This window comes from Cervus elaphus, chromosome 5 (assembly GCF_910594005.1).
Source record: "Cervus elaphus chromosome 5, mCerEla1.1, whole genome shotgun sequence".
Taxonomy (NCBI): Eukaryota; Metazoa; Chordata; class Mammalia; order Artiodactyla; family Cervidae; genus Cervus; species Cervus elaphus.
In genome coordinates this window covers 57,571,805-57,590,109 of record NC_057819.1, presented here as the reverse complement: position 1 = coordinate 57,590,109, position 18,305 = coordinate 57,571,805, and the positions used below count along the sequence as shown (strand labels likewise).

The 18,305-nt window shown below is 44.7% G+C and overlaps 1 protein-coding gene across 8 annotated transcripts in view; it reads left to right on the top strand.

Annotated features, from left to right (window-relative positions):
- Positions 1 to 18,305, top strand: part of ZNF827 (zinc finger protein 827) — a 186,736-nt gene that overhangs the window by 42,377 nt on the left and 126,054 nt on the right. For all 8 annotated transcript variants that reach the window (XM_043902546.1, XM_043902547.1, XM_043902549.1 and 5 more), the window contains exons 3-4: positions 5,800 to 5,972; positions 11,804 to 12,284. In XM_043902546.1, coding sequence (XP_043758481.1) covers positions 5,800 to 5,972; positions 11,804 to 12,284 — 654 coding nt within the window. The remainder of the gene's footprint in view (positions 1 to 5,799; positions 5,973 to 11,803; positions 12,285 to 18,305) is intronic.

Sequence of the window (18,305 nt, the reverse complement as noted above, 5' to 3'; positions counted from 1 at the left end):
GTGTATGGAGGGGTCTGTTTGCAGAAACTATGCACTTGCAAATTATCTTGATTTTCTACAGATTGCCACTTAGGATGTAGCAAGGTAAAGTTTGATTTCAAAGCCTACAAAGCAATTATTTGTTTAAAAAAATACCTACATTGAGTTACAGTGATTCAATTAAAACCCTCCATTTTTTTTTTTTTTAGCACAATGAAATTTTTATATATAGGCAATAGGGCAGAGCACCAACCGGAAGTGAAGAGATTGTCTGTCATCACTACTCTGCCACTTATGAGCAGAGGGACCATCGTAAGCATCTATCCCAATTCAGTTGCTTCTACTGCACCCTGAACTGGTTAAGATTTATCTTCAAGGTTCTTCCCTGCTTTAGAATTCCTTACTTTTACTTTCTTTCATTTTATTTGTCTGTCCACTCAAAACAAAACTTTTTTTTCTCCAATTTTTGAATTACATATGTTGCTTCTTAAAATTCACTCTCAAACTTCCTGCATGATCTCTCTGCAGGACAGATCCTGTCCATTGTAAATAGATGGACATACCTGATTGTACTTTATTAATGAGGTAGTCACACTGCATACATTTTGATTATAAGCTGCTTGGGAGTTAATTTTGGAAACAAGTGAGCTATGAGTATGTGAACATCTCTGTGTGATCATCGTGGTTTGCCTACCCATTCTTTCAAGATGTGTGTTGGCATAATGTGTGAAAAGCATGTGCTCTTGGGTTAGCACTATTTTGCTGGGACTTACGGGCAGATTCCTGTACCTTTTTCTTCTATTTCCAGTCCTTGTTTCATTTTTGGGGATACTATCTTGACCCAGCCCTTTCCACTGAATTTCATTATGGTCCAACATACAATTGCTGAATTGTACTTGGTCCCTGGCCCTGTGTTGGGTGGTAAGGACTTCCAGCTCTGCCCCAACCCTTTCCGGCCTCCACCCTGCTCTTCTCTCCTTCCGTCTTTTCCATCTTCCTCTTTTCCCTGCTGAGCTGAACTTGACATCAGAATTCTGCATAGGCTGAACTGGACCTATGTGAACAGCACTGTGGATTCCTACTGAATTTTATTTCCTCTTGGCCCCAAGAATAATCTGCCATGTTGGGTTAAGCCCAACATGGGCTACATATTTATTGTGTGATGTCAGTTGTTTACATTTATACCTGCTTTGATGGTAAGTTTTCTGCTTCGGAGGGAAGAGTATATTGTCACTACAGTCATTACAATAGCTCCTACCGAGAGCCTCCATGACAGGCATTTTATACACGTTTATTATCTTTTTTATTCCAATAATATTATTGCTTATAAAGAGAACATGTTTTCTCCAAGGGAGCAAATTAGCAGCTATCTACTGCACCAGGTCTCATAGCACTTAATTTTGTTTGCAGTGATGCTAACTAGTGGTGTACTGGGGGGACGTTGTTCGTCGAACAGTTGTAAACTCAGTAAAATTATGAACATTTCAATCCTGTTACCTTGAAAACATGTTGTGGTTCATTCTGAGGAAGTGGTCATATTTCTTTAGACTCTAAATCTGAGTGAAATTTACAGCTGTCAGTTCTTTGAAAATATTTTGGCATACAAAATAGAGTCCATCCTTGCTTCTGTCTTTCTCAAAAGTAGTTAACAACATCGTATATGTATGGAAAGCATCTTACCAAAATATAAATTTTTAATAAATAAAAATGCAAGTATTACCAGGGGAAATTCCAATTTTTAAACTCGGTCATTGTTTTCCGGTTACATTGGCTCTGTCTTCCTTTCCTGCAGTGATAAGTTAAAATTGTCAAATAGTTACAGTAGTTTGGCTATTGGACCGCTTATCTTGCACTTAGTTTCTCTTCATTATGACTATTTGAACTTTTCCCCCCAGTCAGTCCAAGGGCACCCTAATTTGTGCACTGTTTATGTATAATTGATATTAATTAAACCTAAGAAAGCATAGCTCCCAAATAAAATAAATTTATATGAAATATGAATATGCAGGGTTTAACATAGTGTAGTCTGATCCATATACAATGTTAGAGAGTGTCAGAAAAAACAGGAAGCCTGTTGGTCACATTAGGCAAAGCCAGTTGTCCAGGCAAAGCCAGAGATGTTCCTTCTGTGAGGAATTGCCTTTTGATTGCCTTCCTGTGATGTGCCATGAAATCTCAGGTCAGGATATGACATCTCAGCTTTTCTCTCCTCTCCCAGACAATTGTGTGAAAGGCAGTTTAGGGTTTAGACAGTGGGAAGTACTTCCTGAAGATGGGGATTAGTGGCAGCCTGTTTGTATATCTCTTTCATATTACTTTGATGTTCTTAATAACCCCAAATAGACATTATTATCGTTTTCCCCCTTTGGCTTGTGACAGCAATATCACCTGGGGGCCTGATTCAGTCTTTATATGTATATAGCTTTATTAATTTATTTAACTTTTGGCCGTGCTGCATCTTTGTTGCCCTGTGGGCTTTTCTCCAGTTGTGGAGAGCTGGGGCTGCTTCCTAGCTGCAGTGTGCAGTCTTCTCATTGCAGTGGCTTCTCTTGTTGCAGAGCACGGGCGTGCCGGCTTCAGTACTTAGGGCTCGTGGACTCAGTGACTGCAGCTCCCGGGCCCTAGAGCACACGATCCATAGTTGTGGCACACAGGCTCAGTTGCTCTGTGGCATGTGGCATCTCCCTGGATCAGGGATTGAACCTGTGTCTCCTGCATTGGCAGGCGGATTCTCTACCTCTGAGCCACCAGGGAAGCCCTGAGTCAGTCTTTTCTCTCAAATCTGTTATTCACCATGCCGTCTTTGGGATCCAGATGTCAGAGTGGAGGGAATGATGGTAAAGGATAGGCGATGAGAGGCTGAATTAGGGCTAGGAGTCCAGGTCAGCAGAGGCGATCAGTAAGGTGGGAGGAGAGTGCGAGTGGGTTGAGAAGAAGCGTGTTGATGAGCCTTCACGAAGTGTGCTTTTCCTCGAGTCAGAGGAAATCCTCAGTCTCCACCCTGTCCCCCAGTCAGAAAAGGGAGTTCTGTGATGGGACCCGTCACAAGTGGAATTTCCAGACTTAAGGGATATGTTTTCAGATAGAGAGTTCTTTTTCAAGGTCCTTTGTTGCACTAACCAATATTGCTTATACCTATAAGCAATGTAAGAACAATTGGAATGCCCTGGCTTTACTCCAGAACTCTTCTGATTCCATTCATTTTAAGTGGTTCTTTGCATGTGGAGATTCAGTTGACTCCATGAATAAATAATAAGATTATTTAAAAGTTTACACTTGGGAATATTTCCTTTTAAAATTATAAAAGTAATGTATATATTAAAAAGATTCAAATAGTACAGAGAAATATACAATGAAAACAAGTTTCCCACCATGATCCCTTCCTTTTAATCCACAGTCCTTTAAAATGAACTGCTTAATGGTTTTCTATGTACATTTCTAGATAATTCTCATACAGGTAAAAGATGATCATTGTTTCATTTATTCATCTCATTCTTCCTATTTCTCTTTTTTCTTTTTTGCCCAAGTATTTAAAAGCAAATCCCAGACCTCATATTCATTTGCTTGCAAGTATTTATGTATACATAAGGACTTTAAGGGGCTTCCTTGGTGGCTCAGAGGGTAAAGAATCCACATGCAGTGTGGGAGACCTGGGTTCAATCCCTGGGTTGGGAAGGTCTCCTGGAGGAGGGCATGGCAATCCACTCTAGTAGTCTTGCCTGGAGAATCCCCATGAACAGAGCAGCCTGGTGGGCTACAGTCCATGGTCGAAAAGAGTCAGACACGACTGAGGGAGTAAGCATAGCACACAAGGACTTTAAGGGCTTCCCTGGTAGCTTCCCTGGTAAAGAATCTGCCTGCCTGTGCCTGCCTATGCAGGAGACACTGGTTTGATCCCTGGGTCAGGAAGATCTCCCAGGGGAGAAGGAAATGGCAACCCACTCCAGTATTCTTGCCTGGGGAATCCCGTGGACAGAAGAGCCTAGTGGGCTTTAATCTGTAGGGTCCCAAGTTGATCACGACTTAGCGACTAAACCTTCACCAGCACCAGCACCACTAAGGACTTTAAAAACGCATAGTAACAATAACTGGCATTACATGTAATAGGATCAACGATTGTCATATGATATTATGGAACACCAGGGCTATAATCAGTATTTTCTTTAATTATCTCAAAAGTGTCCTTTTATAATTGTTTCATTCACATCGGGAGCAGAAATAAGTTTCACACCTTGCATTTGCTTTATCTGTCTCTTAAGTGTCTTTTCATCTATAACCTCTTCCCTTTTTAAAATGCCAGTTACTTGTTGAAGAAACTGGGTCATCTGTTCTATAGAATGTCCCACATTCTGAATTTGGCTGATTCCATCCCTCTTAGTATGTGTAACTTTTTTTTTTTTATTAAAACCACCTGTATTTCCAGGAAACTCACTAGTTATCTAGAAGCTTGATTAAATATTTTGTAAGAATATTTCATACATGGATTATCAAAGGGCACCCAACGTGCATCCATTCTTAGTGATACTGAGATTGAGTAATGGTTTGCTAGGTGTTGTCAGCTTGATACATCCTTTATAAAGTCCCCTATCAACCTTTCACCTAGTGGTCTGAGCAGCAATTGGTTCCTATTTTCTAGAGAATAAAAATAGAATCCTTCTAGACTTATAGTTTCAATTCTTGCTTTATCCACTAACTACTATCTTGGACATGTTTCTGTGTCAGCATCTATTGATCTAATTTATTTTTTAAAATGGGCTTCTTACATTTTATTTCATGAGTGTATTACAATGTATTTAACCAGTTTGGAAATTTCTGATCCCACATGAAGGGAAAGCCTGAGTCCTTAATTCTGTTTTTATTTCCTCTATCCCCAAATAGCAGAGGCTTGTGTGACCCTGTGCAGTATAAATTGGTGGACCAGAAGTGTAGCAACACAGGGGCACAGCAGACACCCTCCCCTTTGGGGCCGGTGGAGGAGTGATCTCAGCTTTCCTTGCAGGAAGTACTTGGTTTGTTTGCATTCCTGAAAAATGGAAGCATTTGTGGCCGCCTGACTGTAGCTTTTCCCAAAGTGGGCTGTGGGCCCCAGGCTCCGCAGAGGGCAGCACACCTTAGTGGCCAGTGGAGGGTCAAAAATAAGAGTGACAACCTCTCACCTTAAGGCCCCCGATGGCCAAATTGTCAGCAGCTTCTGCCCAAGCCGTCACAGCACAAGTCAGTGAAGTCTGTCTCCATTAGGGTTTGGCGTGTGAGCTTTACAATGGCCCTTTGGTTTCCAGCGTGGCGTTCTTCTCGGTCCCTTTGAGTTGTCTTTATTTCTTGCCATTTTCCAAGGTCAGGAATTCAGATATGAACTCGAGTCTGGCACTTGCCTTCAGGAAACAAAGGCCCTGGATTTGGGCTTCTCTGGGCTGAGGTGTGGGATGCCTTCTGAAGCGTGGTGGGTGGCCTCTGAAAGCAGGACTTTTCCAAGGCAGGATGAGCTGATTTTGAAAGAATGGAACCCAGGTTGAAGTCATGAGATGAACACGGGTTTCCACCTGAAGAAAAGCAGGAATAAAGCTTCCTCACAGATAAAGTCTTGGAATGAGAAAAACAACTAACAAACGAAAAAGCAAAACCAAAAAAGACCTCCAAAACACCAAACCAAAAAAAACCCCCAAACAAAAAACAACAAAAACAAAAGGACAAGCAAAAAGCCCTCCCCAGCCCCCCAGTTCCTCGTTAGTTTTCTTGATACAGCAATGCATGTGAATTAGTGCTGGATACAACGTGCCTTTTTGTTTTCCTTAATTTTCCTGTCTTTCTCCTTCTCCCAAGCCTCAGAAGAGGAAAGCGGCAAGCCTTTCCAGTGTCCCATATGTGGTCTGGTTATAAAAAGGAAGAGTTACTGGAAGCGGCACATGGTGATTCACACAGGTTTAAAAAGTCATCAGTGTCCGCTCTGTCCGTTCCGATGTGCTCGCAAGGACAATCTCAAATCCCACATGAAGGTAAGCCCCCCGCGGACGGGCCTGAAGGCGAAGCAGGCACAGCCAGGGCCCTCGCACCAACCGGGGTCTGAGCTCAGGGTCATAAGGTAGAGCGTGATGCGGATAAAAGGATCGTATTGGAAAGGATCTCGTTATAAGCGTCCTCATGTCCATTTGACAGCCCAGAACTTAAAGGCAGAGAGCAGCTTCAGCAGCCAGATAATATAGGTCATGTAGAACCATCCCTTCCCATTGGGGAGCGGCAGCCTAACCTGGCCTTGCAGGGTGACGCATTTGGGGGGCACGTGGAGGAAAACTTGGGGAGGAGTAAGAAGCAGGGCGAGACAGGTTCAGGAAGAGCTGTTGGACCTGCCCCTCTTCCTGGAGGGAGCACCCTCTTCTGTTGCTTTGCCCTCCAGCTTCAAACCCAGAGGCACACCCAGAGACTTCGAATAGGAAGCGTGAGGAAGTTGAAAGTCATCTGGCTTTAGCGTCCACGCTGTGGCAGGCCTGGGGGCCATTCCTGACAAGACTGGGTCCCTTTGAGGCTGTCAGGGTTTGAGTTGTCATAATTCCCAGGGTCACACTTAGCAAACATTGGAAGCTACTTTTTTCAGTGTTCTATTAGGGACAGTTGGGAGGCTTATGCCTGTAAGGAGCATATCGGGAATTGTCTAGACTACATGTCACTCTTAAGTGAGCTGGGGGAAAACTTAGGCAGCTAGCAATCTTTTTAGCAGACTCTATTAATGCTAATTTTGCCTGAAATGCATAGAGATCCAGTATCTGAGATGCAAGAAATCAAAAGAGCATGGACTTTTGATTTTGACAGACCTGCCCTTAAACCTTATTGCGCAGCTTACTAGCTAAGTGGCTGTGAGCAAATGCATCTTTAGACTAAATTTTCTCATCTGTTAAAGGGAAACAGTTATGTCTGTCTGGAAGGGATATCATTAATATTTAAGGAAATAATGGCAAAGTATTCAACACAGAAATGTTCAGTGGTAGTTGTTTGATTTCAGTAACGGTTGTTGAACACCTTAATAGTAATAACCATCATTTTTACTGATATTTGCAGTGGTCTGGCTGTTAACATTATTTGTAAAGTGTTTACTATCCTGCCATAGGAAGTGTAATGTAAAGTGTAACATAATGAGATAGTTGCTTTTCTCAAATTCTTGTAGTCTCATACTTATGAATAGATCAGGAATCACTGTTTAGAACTGAAGATATAAAAGAATGTGATCAGAACCTCTATTGACTTTAGGAAATAACTTGGAAAATTAAAAAAAAAAAAAAAACTATAATATAATTTGTTTTCTACCCTTTGTCTTTGTCTCTGGGGAGTATACCATGCCCTTCATCATCAGAATCCATTTAACCAGGGGTTCTGGTTGGTTGAATTTTACTGAGCCAACTCAGGTGTTTTACTTGAACCCTCCTCATTCTCTGTCACCTCTTCCCAAAGAAAAATCTTGTATTTTACACCGGCATAAGTGGATTTCATTAAGTAGAAGGAGACTTTCAAAGAAGTGCCTTTAAAACTAAAATTTGCTCCGTTACTATGCCCTTACACTGGGGTTTAGAAATCAGGCCTGGCAAATTTAAAGCTTCAGTGAGCAGAAAACTTGCTTCTGGCCTGACACCTTGTAAGCCTGTTTTCAGCTCAGGGTCACTTAAAACAACCTATTTATAAACTCATGGAAAAAAAAAAAAAAAGCTGGGTTTTCAATAGCAGGAACTAGTGACCCTGAAACTGCAGGGAGATGAGTGGGGTGCCTTGGTGATACAGACGGTCGGCCACGACAGCGTTACAGATGAGAACAGCCAGGGCTCTGCAGGCCGTGGGGTCCTAGAATGCTTTCAGAGCAAATCAATAACCAGTACAATGAAGCAGTTGTGTGAAGTGACTACTTTATTCAAACCCATGGTGTCCTAACCTGTTGAGCTTTTGAGGAGAGACATGTGAGAAGGGCTCACGCAAGTTTAATTTGCTCAGATGGTGCACACTTTCTTTTCTCTTCTCCACCTCACTTATGGGCTAGTGTTTTTTGCTTTCATCAAAGAACTCATGATTTAATTTTGATGAGATAGACTTTAATTTTGCTAGATTTTGAAAACATGGTCTACAGAGAAACATCATGGTGGTTTCCTTGGGAATAGATACTCTCTGCTCTGTTCGCCAGAGGCTATGGTAGGAACAGATTTCCTAGTCTGAGTCCTGCCTCAGAAGCAGGGACAGTATGGCCTAAAGGTTAATATCTCAAACCCTGTGGTCAGAAAAACAAAAACAAAAAGCCTTAGTTAGACTTTCAGTAGCTGTGGAGCTTTGGGTAAATCATTTAACCTCTCCAAGCCTCTGTTTCCGCTCTTGGAGATAGTAATCATATGGTATATCTTGTGGAGTTGTTATAAGGGTTAAATGAAATAATGGATATAAAGCACTTAATTTGATGCCCAGCATGGAGAAGCCCTCAAGAAATGTGGCTACTATCCAAAATGTAATTACTATCCAAAAGCCATCTGAATATATATTAACATTTACATTTAGAAATAAATCAATGACACGGCATAAAAGAATGACTCTAAATTTTATTGCTTTTCTCTCTTTGTGACACAAAGAGAATTTAGAAAAACTGATGAAAAGAATCTGAAATTGGTCCTTAATCCCATCACGCAGAAATAACCATTATTACCATGCTAATCTGTATAGCCTTCTGTATTTATTATATAGATTTACTTAAGGAACAATGGGATTCTTAACGGATTTGTTCAACTATAGTACTTACTGGGTTCTAGGCACTGTACATTTTCTGAAAGCCTGCCTTTTCTCCTTAATATATCATGCAAATGTTTTTATGGCTTGCTTCGGAAGGAGCTTGTAAATGCCTCCAGCTTCCTCGGGGTTATCTTAGATTTCCATTAAGTCTTTTACAACTTTCCTGGATGAGTGAGCATACAGGAATTCAATACGGAATTCGTAAGCTGGAATTGAACAGAGAAGGTGAGGAGGACAGGAACATGGGTGAAGAAATGGCAAGAAGCAGGCAGGGGTCAGGGTGCTGACTTTTTCTAGTCTCAGATGTGCTAGGTAAGGCAGTGGCCGCTAGGTTTGCCCCCTCCGAGCCTGCCTGGCCCCCTAAGCGGGGTGAGTGGAGGAGACGTTGTTCCCTACACTGTCCGACTGCTGCACGGGAGAGGGACACGGTGATACAACAGTCTTTAAACTTCTTGTGGTGGTGACATGCGCTGTCTGTGTAGGGTGACCAGCAGGCAGCCCCTCTCTACGTGACCTGGAAAGAATGACACGCTTTAGTCAAGGGTTTCTTGACCGTAGCCAACTGAGAGCGATTTTGAAGGCAATGTCAGGCTAAAGAGAGTACAGATGCTCCCAGAAGGGGCTTTTATTGTCAGGAGAGCAGGGGCGAGCCTTCCCTCCACGGCCTAAATGTGAGATTCAGCCCCTCTGGGCAGGTCTAGCTCAAATATGATGCTAAGTGTGACCGTCAGCACCACATCCACTGTTTTTCTTTTCCACACTCACTCATTTTCCTGCAACTAAATATAGCCAAGCCAGGATGGGGTGGAAAAGGAGCTGTGCATGGGGCTTGGGCATGAACTCTTTTGAATCCAGGATTTTGGATTTTAGAACCTGGACTCCATCCTTTTTCTTTTCCAGAAGCTGCTTCCGGAGCTTCCTTCTTGATTAGCGCCTGTCCTCTGCCGGGGCAATAGATGTCCGGACATTTCTGAAACGGGATCTATCCCACCACCCTGCTCCCGGGGATGGCAGAAGCTTTCTGCCTAGTGACCTTTACCACCTGGCTCCGGGGCAAGCAGTGGGTGGCACCTGTCAGGGTCCCCCGGGGCTGTGACCGGAGGCCCCACAAAGCGCCAGCTCCCGTGTGAGCCGGGTAGAAGAGAGGGTGGGGAATGTTCCCGACTGTGTGAGGGAGAAAGCAAGTGAACCCATCCACTCCAGAGTGAAGTCCCTTTGTTGTGAAAGAACTGAGACAGTCCTCAGCCAGCAACAAAGGGTGTGTGGCACCCTCCAGCCTCTCCCCACCTGGCAGGCGGAAAGCCTTTTAATGAGCTGCTGAATTTAAGTGTATCTGGTTATTTCTTTGGAGAAATTCATGCTTTGGGGGACCCAGAATCTCTTCTGTTGTTTTTTTCAAAAAGCCACAGTGGGGTGCTGTAGCGACAGGATCTCACCATTAACTTAATTTCTTTGCTTTTGTTGGTCACTGAACATTATTTAAAAGTATGTTTTGGCTGGTGAATAATGCTTTTGGATTGCACTCAGAATGCATAAACAGCTGTAGTAAAACTTGCTCTCTTAGAAAGGAAGCCCACGCAGAGGGGCCAGGTGGCCCAGTGGATTAAGGAACCTTTAACCTTTCACCTTCATTCGACCCGGGTTCAAATCCTGCCTAGATCGCCAAAGAGGAGAGGTCGGTTTGACTCTGGGTTTGAATTCCTTTCCCTCGTTTTTTCCAAAATCACACAGTTCCCCAAATCTTTTGGCCCAAATCTACGCCATTGGCAGTTTCTGCTCGAGGGAGGGCCAGTCCTGAAATAGCAGGGTGGAGCAGGTCAGTGCTCAAGTACATTGGCAGAGATGAATGGGGAAGTTACAAGCTTACACCTGCCAGCTCCACGCCTGGCTCAGGCCAATGCAGCGGTTTCCTCACTTTTTCAAGCCCTAAATTTGATCATGACAGGAAGGAAAGAAAAACGTTTCTTCCCATTTTTACAGGTATTGTGCAGGCAAGGCTGGAACTGGGTTTCCAAGTCTGCATTCTTTCGTGGTAGACATGCCTATCTAGACCCTGCTAGAAAGAACCATATTTGGCACCTCTGGTTTCATCTTGCTGAGACTGTTTGGTGGGCATCAGCCTCTGGTTTTTCTTCCCCTGTGCTCCTTTTTTTTTTTTTTTTTAGATGCTGCCTGTAGATGGCTGGAGGAATACAGAAAGGAAGGGTGTCTTAGAAGCTTAGAGAGTTGTTTTTATTTATTTATTTTTGTCCACATTGCACAGCATGCAGGATCTTAGTTCCTTGACCAGAAGTCGAGCCCATGCCCCTACAGTGGGAGTGCGGATTCTTAACCACTTGGCCACCAGGGCAGTCCCTCCCTGTCTGCTTTCTTTATATGTCCTTTTGCTCTGGCCACGTGCTCCAGGGTCTCAATTTCTCTATGAAACGGGAATGCCCTGGAGGCATTATTTTCCACAGTCTTAATTACCTAGAGAAGCATTTTTGAAAGTGGAAATTATGCTTGCAAAGCATAACTACTTCTCTGGGTGGTAATCATTGGGTCCATGTAACATATTATATTGTGGGAAGAATGACTTGACAGGGTACCTCTTTTGACCACCCCCCCCCCAACTAGTAATTACGTTAGTTCAAATTGTGCTGGGTTTATAATGTTTTCTTTGAAGACATCAACGGAGGTGGGATGACTAGAACATGAAGAGGTTTCTACCCTAGACAGCCTCCGTGGGCAGACAGCATCCCCGGTTGTTGAGTGTGGATCTCCTAGTGGACTCTTAACCTGTGTGGACCCGCTTTGTGTTTAGGGATGACCCTCATGACCTGAAATACGCGATGAAGTGCTCCTCTGGTGATGCGATTCCCTGGGCCAAGAAGGGAATGGCAGCCCCATTCCATTATTCTTGTCCGGAGAATCCCACGGACAGAGGAGCCTGGCGGGCTACAGTCCACGGGGTCGCGAAGAGTCAGACGTGACCCAGCAGCTCAGCCATGCAAACATGCAAAGGGTGGAGGCCCAGCAGGGCGTCCTCCGTCGGCACGCAGTGGCCAGCTCACTCTTGTTGCTTCTCCATCAGGTTCATCAGCACCAGGACCGGGGAGAGACCTTTCAGTGCCAGCTCTGCCCGTTCACTTCCTCCCGCCACTTCAGCCTGAAGCTCCACATGCGTTGCCATCAGCACTTCCTGAGGACAGAAGCCAAGGTGAAGGAGGAGCTCCCAGACCCCGAGGTCAAGGGGCCTCCCCACCTCAGTGACAGTGCCTGCCTGGGGCAGCAAAGGGAAGGAGGAGGGACAGAGCTAGTGGGGACCATGATGAAGTCCAGCACTCCAGAGAGGACTAGCCAGGGTGGGGCTGGCGTCTCGCCTTTGCTGGTGAAGGAGGAGCCCAAGGAAGATAACGGCCTGCCAACCTCCTTTCCTCTGAATGCTACCGACAGGCCAGCCAACCACACAAAGCTGAGAGAGCCCTCCGAGTTCGCGGCCAACAGTGCGTCCGCATTGTTCAGCCAGGACATCTCTGTTAAGATGGCGTCTGATTTTCTCATGAAGTTGTCAGGTACTTGAAGAGGGGTGTCCCCTCTCTCTCTCTCTCTCCCCCGTTTTGTCTCTATCCACCAGTATTCGTAGCTATACGATGAGCTGGTAGGACTAAGTGATTTCAAGGTCCCTCTACATGACAGCTGTCTGCACCCTCACACATTTTCTCCTTGAGACTTTTTTTTTTTTTTAAACTGTCCTGTGGAAGTAGGCATGGCTGTGGTTTGGGTCTCGAAACAACAGAGATGGTTGATTTCTTTCTGGTTTCCCCCTGTTATGGGTTCCTGCTGTGGGGGACAGGTCACAGGCAGCCAGGTTGGTGACAGTTAGTTCTTTGTGTGACCTTGAACCCTATTTAACTTGTCTCTCCATTGACCTTAAACCTTATTTAACTTGTCTCTCCACTGGGTTCTTTGAAAGGGCTTGTATGGGACATCTTGCTTTGCATATACTCAAGTTCTTAATTGCCTTGATGTGAAAGATTCTAAAGGACATATACACAGAGTACTATCAGAAAAATTTTAGAGTTTTAAAATCTGAGCAAATGATAAAATTATCTTTAGGTTTTGTTTTTTCCTAATGGAAAGTTTTTTATTGTGGTTAAAAAAAAATATGAAATTTGCCCTTTTAACCATTTTCAGGTATCCAGTTCCTTAGCATTAAATATATTTACATTGTTGTGTAATCTTCACTACCATCTGTCTTCAGAACTTTTTCATCCTCCCAAACTGAAGCCCTGTACCCATTAACCAAGAATTCTTTCCTCCCCTCTGCCCTGGTAGTCACTATTCTACCTTCTGTCTCTGTGAACATAACTACACTAGGAACCTCATGTAAAGTGGAATTTAAAAAAAATTGTTAATATTCTTTTGCAGCTGCCTCAAGTGCTTTTTAGAAAGAAGTTGTAGTATGTCATAAAAATGTATTACTAATTGATACCACTTTCACCATCAAATTATACATGATGTTTCATTTAGTTCCCCCCCACACACCGCCCCATCAGCCACCAATTTGTTTGATTAAGTCGTGGAATTGAATAGGGAGTGTCATGATGCCGGAGGAGCACTGTTTTTCCTGACTTTTTTGTAATGAGAAAACTTGTTGTGGGCCTGTGCTGCTACTCATTATATTTTTTAAAGTCTGATTTTAAATTTTAAAAGAGATGTAGAGGGTGGGGAAAGGTCGGCTGAGAATTGGTTCTGTCTCTCAGTAAAGACGGCAGGCCCCACGATGATTTCCAAATGCCATTTCAGCTCTTTGGAGATTGACAATACCCTTTTAAATGGAGAATAATTGGTCACCACCTTCCTTTAAATGGACTGTGAGTCAAATTTCACTAAATGTCATCGCCAGGTGAATTAGAGGTTCTGCTTCACTCTGAAGTCCCTTTGCTCAGTGACACGTCAGTCAGGTCTTCTGGAACGTTCCCATCACCCCAGGTCTGTGCCCCTCAGGAGTGCTCAGGGCTGGTTGGAAGAAATAAGGAAAGGCAGGGGATGGAAGTGAGGCGTCGCAGAAAGAACTGAGATGGAATGTCACAGGGAGGCACCCCACCCTGCGTGACCGGTGAGCACATCCTACACCGTGAATGGTCAAGTGGCAGGAAGTCAGGTGCCTTGAGCGTGGCAATGAACAAAGATCTGTCCCTGCCTTCTCCTCTCCCATCCCAGCCAAGGGAACATGTGCTCTTAAAAACTCTGCATTTTACACATAAACATCTTTGGAGATGTGGGGAAAACATGGGCTTCTGGGTTTCGTTTTGCTGCAGATCCTTCAATTTTCACTTCTGGGAGAGCACTGGTTCTTTCTTGATAGTATGTCCCACCAATGTCAGAGCAAAAGGGGCTCGTTTCCTGGGCTCTTCTAGTGCTTCCTGAAGGGAAGGAGTGCAATGGTGGGCGTGTTCACTTAGGATGGCTAAATGGGACATTTCCTTACTTAGCAGACAAGGGGGAAACTGGAGGGGTGAGTAGCTCTTAGGAAGAAGGTGTCTTCTTTACTCCAGGACTCCAGAAAGTTTTTAAATCCTGAGGAAGGTGAGAGAGGGTAGAGGAAGGCTTGATAATACACAACTTCTGGTGGGCTTAGCTATGGGTGCCCCACATCAGTCTGTAATTAGCTACAGACCCATTCTCAGGGAGTGTAAGATAAGACCTGTGGCTGCTGAAAGCCAGGCTTGCAAACAGGAGGAACACAAGAGGAAAAGCCAGTCAGGAGGCTGGGGTGGAAAACCATGCGCCCAAGCCTTCTCCTGTCATCTGTTTCCTCAGCCGGCTATTAACGGGGACTTGTTTACGGGTTTGGCAGTCGCAGTATTTACTGACTGATCAACGGGCATAAGAAAACAGATAACAAATGCACGCTGTTTATGCAAAAGGCCCGTGCAGCTATTTTATGGTGGCTTACTAGAGGTCCTGAAACCTGACTTGTGTGCACTGTTACCTAGCAACCTGTTACAAAGTCACCGGGGAGTGAGATGCATCGGTAATTTTTTTGTGTGTGTGCATATTTGGATGTAAATGTAAACTTGGTGACAGGGGCAGCGCAGCCCACGGGAGAAGATATGTGAAAAGGAAAGGAATACATTTTCGGGGGAGAGGGAGAGATTATTATTTTTTTTCTTCCACTTGCTCTATGGTTGATCAGGCCCTATAATTGATAGCGGCTCGTGCCAGGGTACTCCACCTGGCTGTGTCCGTGGCTGTGATCCCGGGACCAAAGGGCCAGACCCCGGGGAGCTGTGGCTGAGCTTCTAGCTCTTTCCCTTATCAGATGTTGGGTTAGCATTGGGCCTTGTCCCCCAGCCTCATAACGGTGCCATTGTTCTCGTCTTGAATTTTTGAGCCAGGCTCTGTGCGTGCACCTGCTGGGACCCTAGGGTGCAGCTGTTTGTGGACACCGGGGCTGGGAGCCTCTGCCAGCCACGTCATTGCAGAACCGGAGCACAGAGACAAATTCAAGCGTGTCCGTATCTTCTTGTTTTCAAAAGCGAGATGGAAAACACTTGATTCTTTCTTGCTTGCTGATTAAGGGGAGTCTTTCTTGCTCCTTCAACACACATTCAACACACAAATGACTTTAAGGGAACCCAGGAGGATTAAAGGGCTTCCAAGGTGTTGCTAGTGGTAAAGAATCTGCCTGCCAATGCAGGAGATGCAAGAGAGTGGGTTTGATCCCTGAGTCGGGAAGATCCCGTTGGAGTAGGAAGTGACAACCCACTCCAGTATTCTTGCCTAGAGAATTCCATGGACAAAGGAGCCTGGCGGGCTACAGTCCAGGGAACCACAGACTCACTGCACTACTGAACACACACACAGTAGTAGTAAAAATCGCTGGTGGAATGCTGTTTTAAGGGGACTCGAAGGCCACCCATCCCGATCCCCATTTTGAGGATTCCCAGCATCTGTGATTGTGACATCAAACCCCTTCCCCAAACCATCGAGACTTCTCCTGCCTGAGCCCACACTTAACATTCCTTAGTCCTTTGCGATTAATGTTTCCTAGGACCAAGGCTTCCCAGGCTCAGCACTGTAATTGCCCCAGAGGAGAAGATGGGGCAGCCCTTGCTGATGGCTTTCTGGGATGACGGCAAAGATAATTTTGAAAACTCTGCTCTACGTTTCAGCCTAGGAGACAAGCCTTTGAGGGCTGCAGCCTGCATGTTTGCCCAGATCTTTCTTGGAATCCAGAAGGCAGACTGTCTCATGTCAGGGCGAGGGATTCAGTAGCCGCATGACTGGGGCTTTGCAAGGGAGGGGAGGTTAAATTCCTACAGTTTCTGTGCCACCTCTTCTTAATCTAGCAGCAGAGCTCACCTTGACTGACATTAGACTTACCTGGGAAGCTTTTGTATTTTACATGCCAGGGTCCAGCCCCACTGCCAGAAATTATGATTTAGTTGGTCTGGGATAGGACCTAGACATTGGTGTTTTCTTTAAAATCCTCAGATGATTCTAAAAATGCAGCAAGGCCTAAGGACCACTGATGTGGAAGCTGCACTTGATACCTGGTTGGTTTGTTTGTTTCCAGTACAGTTGTAGTTTTTTTCAGTACAGCTCTTTTCCCTCACTCTCTGTTCCAGACCATGAAAAGGGCCTGGTGCTGTGGGCTGGGTCTGAAGCATTCAGCGTAGGTCAAGGTTGACCTGAACTGGAGGCCTGGCTGAGTCATGGTCATTGAGCCCCATGTTTCCCCCTCGTGGGGCCACATGACAGGAGAATTAAAACAAGCATCTGGATGTTCTGCAGTTAGAATTAGAAAATCTTGAGACTCATCTGTAACATCTAGGAACTGGGAGTATCGTCATTAGACGCCTGATTAAAAGTTGCCTGCTGTGGCCTTACATCACTTCTCTTTCTGAAAAACCACACTTTTCAAGATATCACATGTAAATCTAACTCTCCAAATTAGAACCAAGCAGTTGACAGAAACTTGGCACCTCAGTTGTTGGCTGGGAATATCTTTTTAATCTTCTTGTACTGGGTTTTTTGAAAATAAAAAGATACAAGTCATTTCAACTATTTTTAGTTTGGAAACTGGCCAAAAAAATGTTCTGTCTCCCGCATTCTATTAATTTCATAAAATTGAGGCTGAAAACATCTTAACCATGAGAGGTGGATTTCAGAAAGCAATGACTTGCAAATGAGTCCAAGCTGAATTGTTTCAAATGTGTTAGGAGCTCAGCGGTAAAATGGCAAAGGTTTTCTTGAATCAACAACGGGGAGCTGGTGAGTGTTTGTGTTGTATCTTGCGGGTTCCCATGGGCCTTTGCTCTGCCACCTCCATCTATTTCCCAGAATTTTATGCATCTGTAGTTACAATACCATTTGTCTGTAAAGGGCAGCTCCTTATCCAGTGATACCTTTGTTTGTGCTGCCAGAGAAGGTGGGAGCCAGGAGACGCCTGGTAAACGAGGCATCCTTATTATCTGCTGACTCTGATTGGCTGTCAAACATCTTAGCATCTTTCTTCCAAAGAAAAGTCAGTTTTCTGCCATTCATGACCTCAGGTTTCACTGCCCTTAACTGGAGCTCTTCCTATGCCTAAGTATGCCTTCTGGAAAGGTTTATTTTGGGCAGCCTTCCTTCGCATCTTCAGTGTGGCCTTTCTTAACCCTGCCTGGCTTTTCTCATGATGAGCACTCAACTGATCATGTGACTAAAATTCTTCGTGTCAGAAGGGGCCTCCCTCATATGTGCAGGCAGTCCAAATGCCTTGTTGCAATCCTGGATTTTACCAAAGTGGTGGGTGATTCGTGTGAGAGAGAGTGTGTGGCTCTTTTCCTGTTTTTCCTCTTTTCCTGCAAGTCGGTTTTCCTGACTTGCAGCTCCACGAGACAAGGGCTGATCTGAGTCACAAAAGGGAGCAGGTGGTTGTTACAAGAAGATGGGGCCTGGAGTCACACACTCACATGCTCAGGCTTCCAGGGACGGGGGATTTGCGACACTGACTAATTGTTTATGGTTTTTCCTGAACAATCAGTTGCTTAGTACCTTGTTATTGTTGTTCGGTTGCTAAGTCACATCCGACTCTTTGCGACCCCGAGAACTGCAGGCTCCTCCGTCCTCCGCTGTCTTCTGGAGTGTGCTCAAACTCATGTCCACTGAGTCAGTGACACTAGTTAGCACTATGCCTGCTCCAGGCCATCGAACCCACTTGAACTTCTAACAACCCTAGAGGAAGACACTGTTCGTGTTCCCATTGTACAGATGGAAACTGAGAAACAGAGGCTCAGACACGGGTCATGTTTCCACAGCTACTAAGAGCTGGGACTGGGGTTCCAAGCCAGGCAGTCAGGCTCCAGCATCCCTTCCGCCAAATCACTAAGTAAGAAGTGGTAAAACCGGAAGTTGGCTCTGTCCTCCGTCCTGGTTGTTGTAGTAGAGTCAGAGTCCCCAGCAAGGGAGCCATTCTCTGAATCTCATAGCTTAGAAATTGTACTAAGGCTTTTAGGCTTCTCACGCATTGTTTAGTGCAAATAGAGCAGTGATGGTAAGGCCAGTTACAGTGTATCTTCAAATACACTTGTATCTTGTAACAG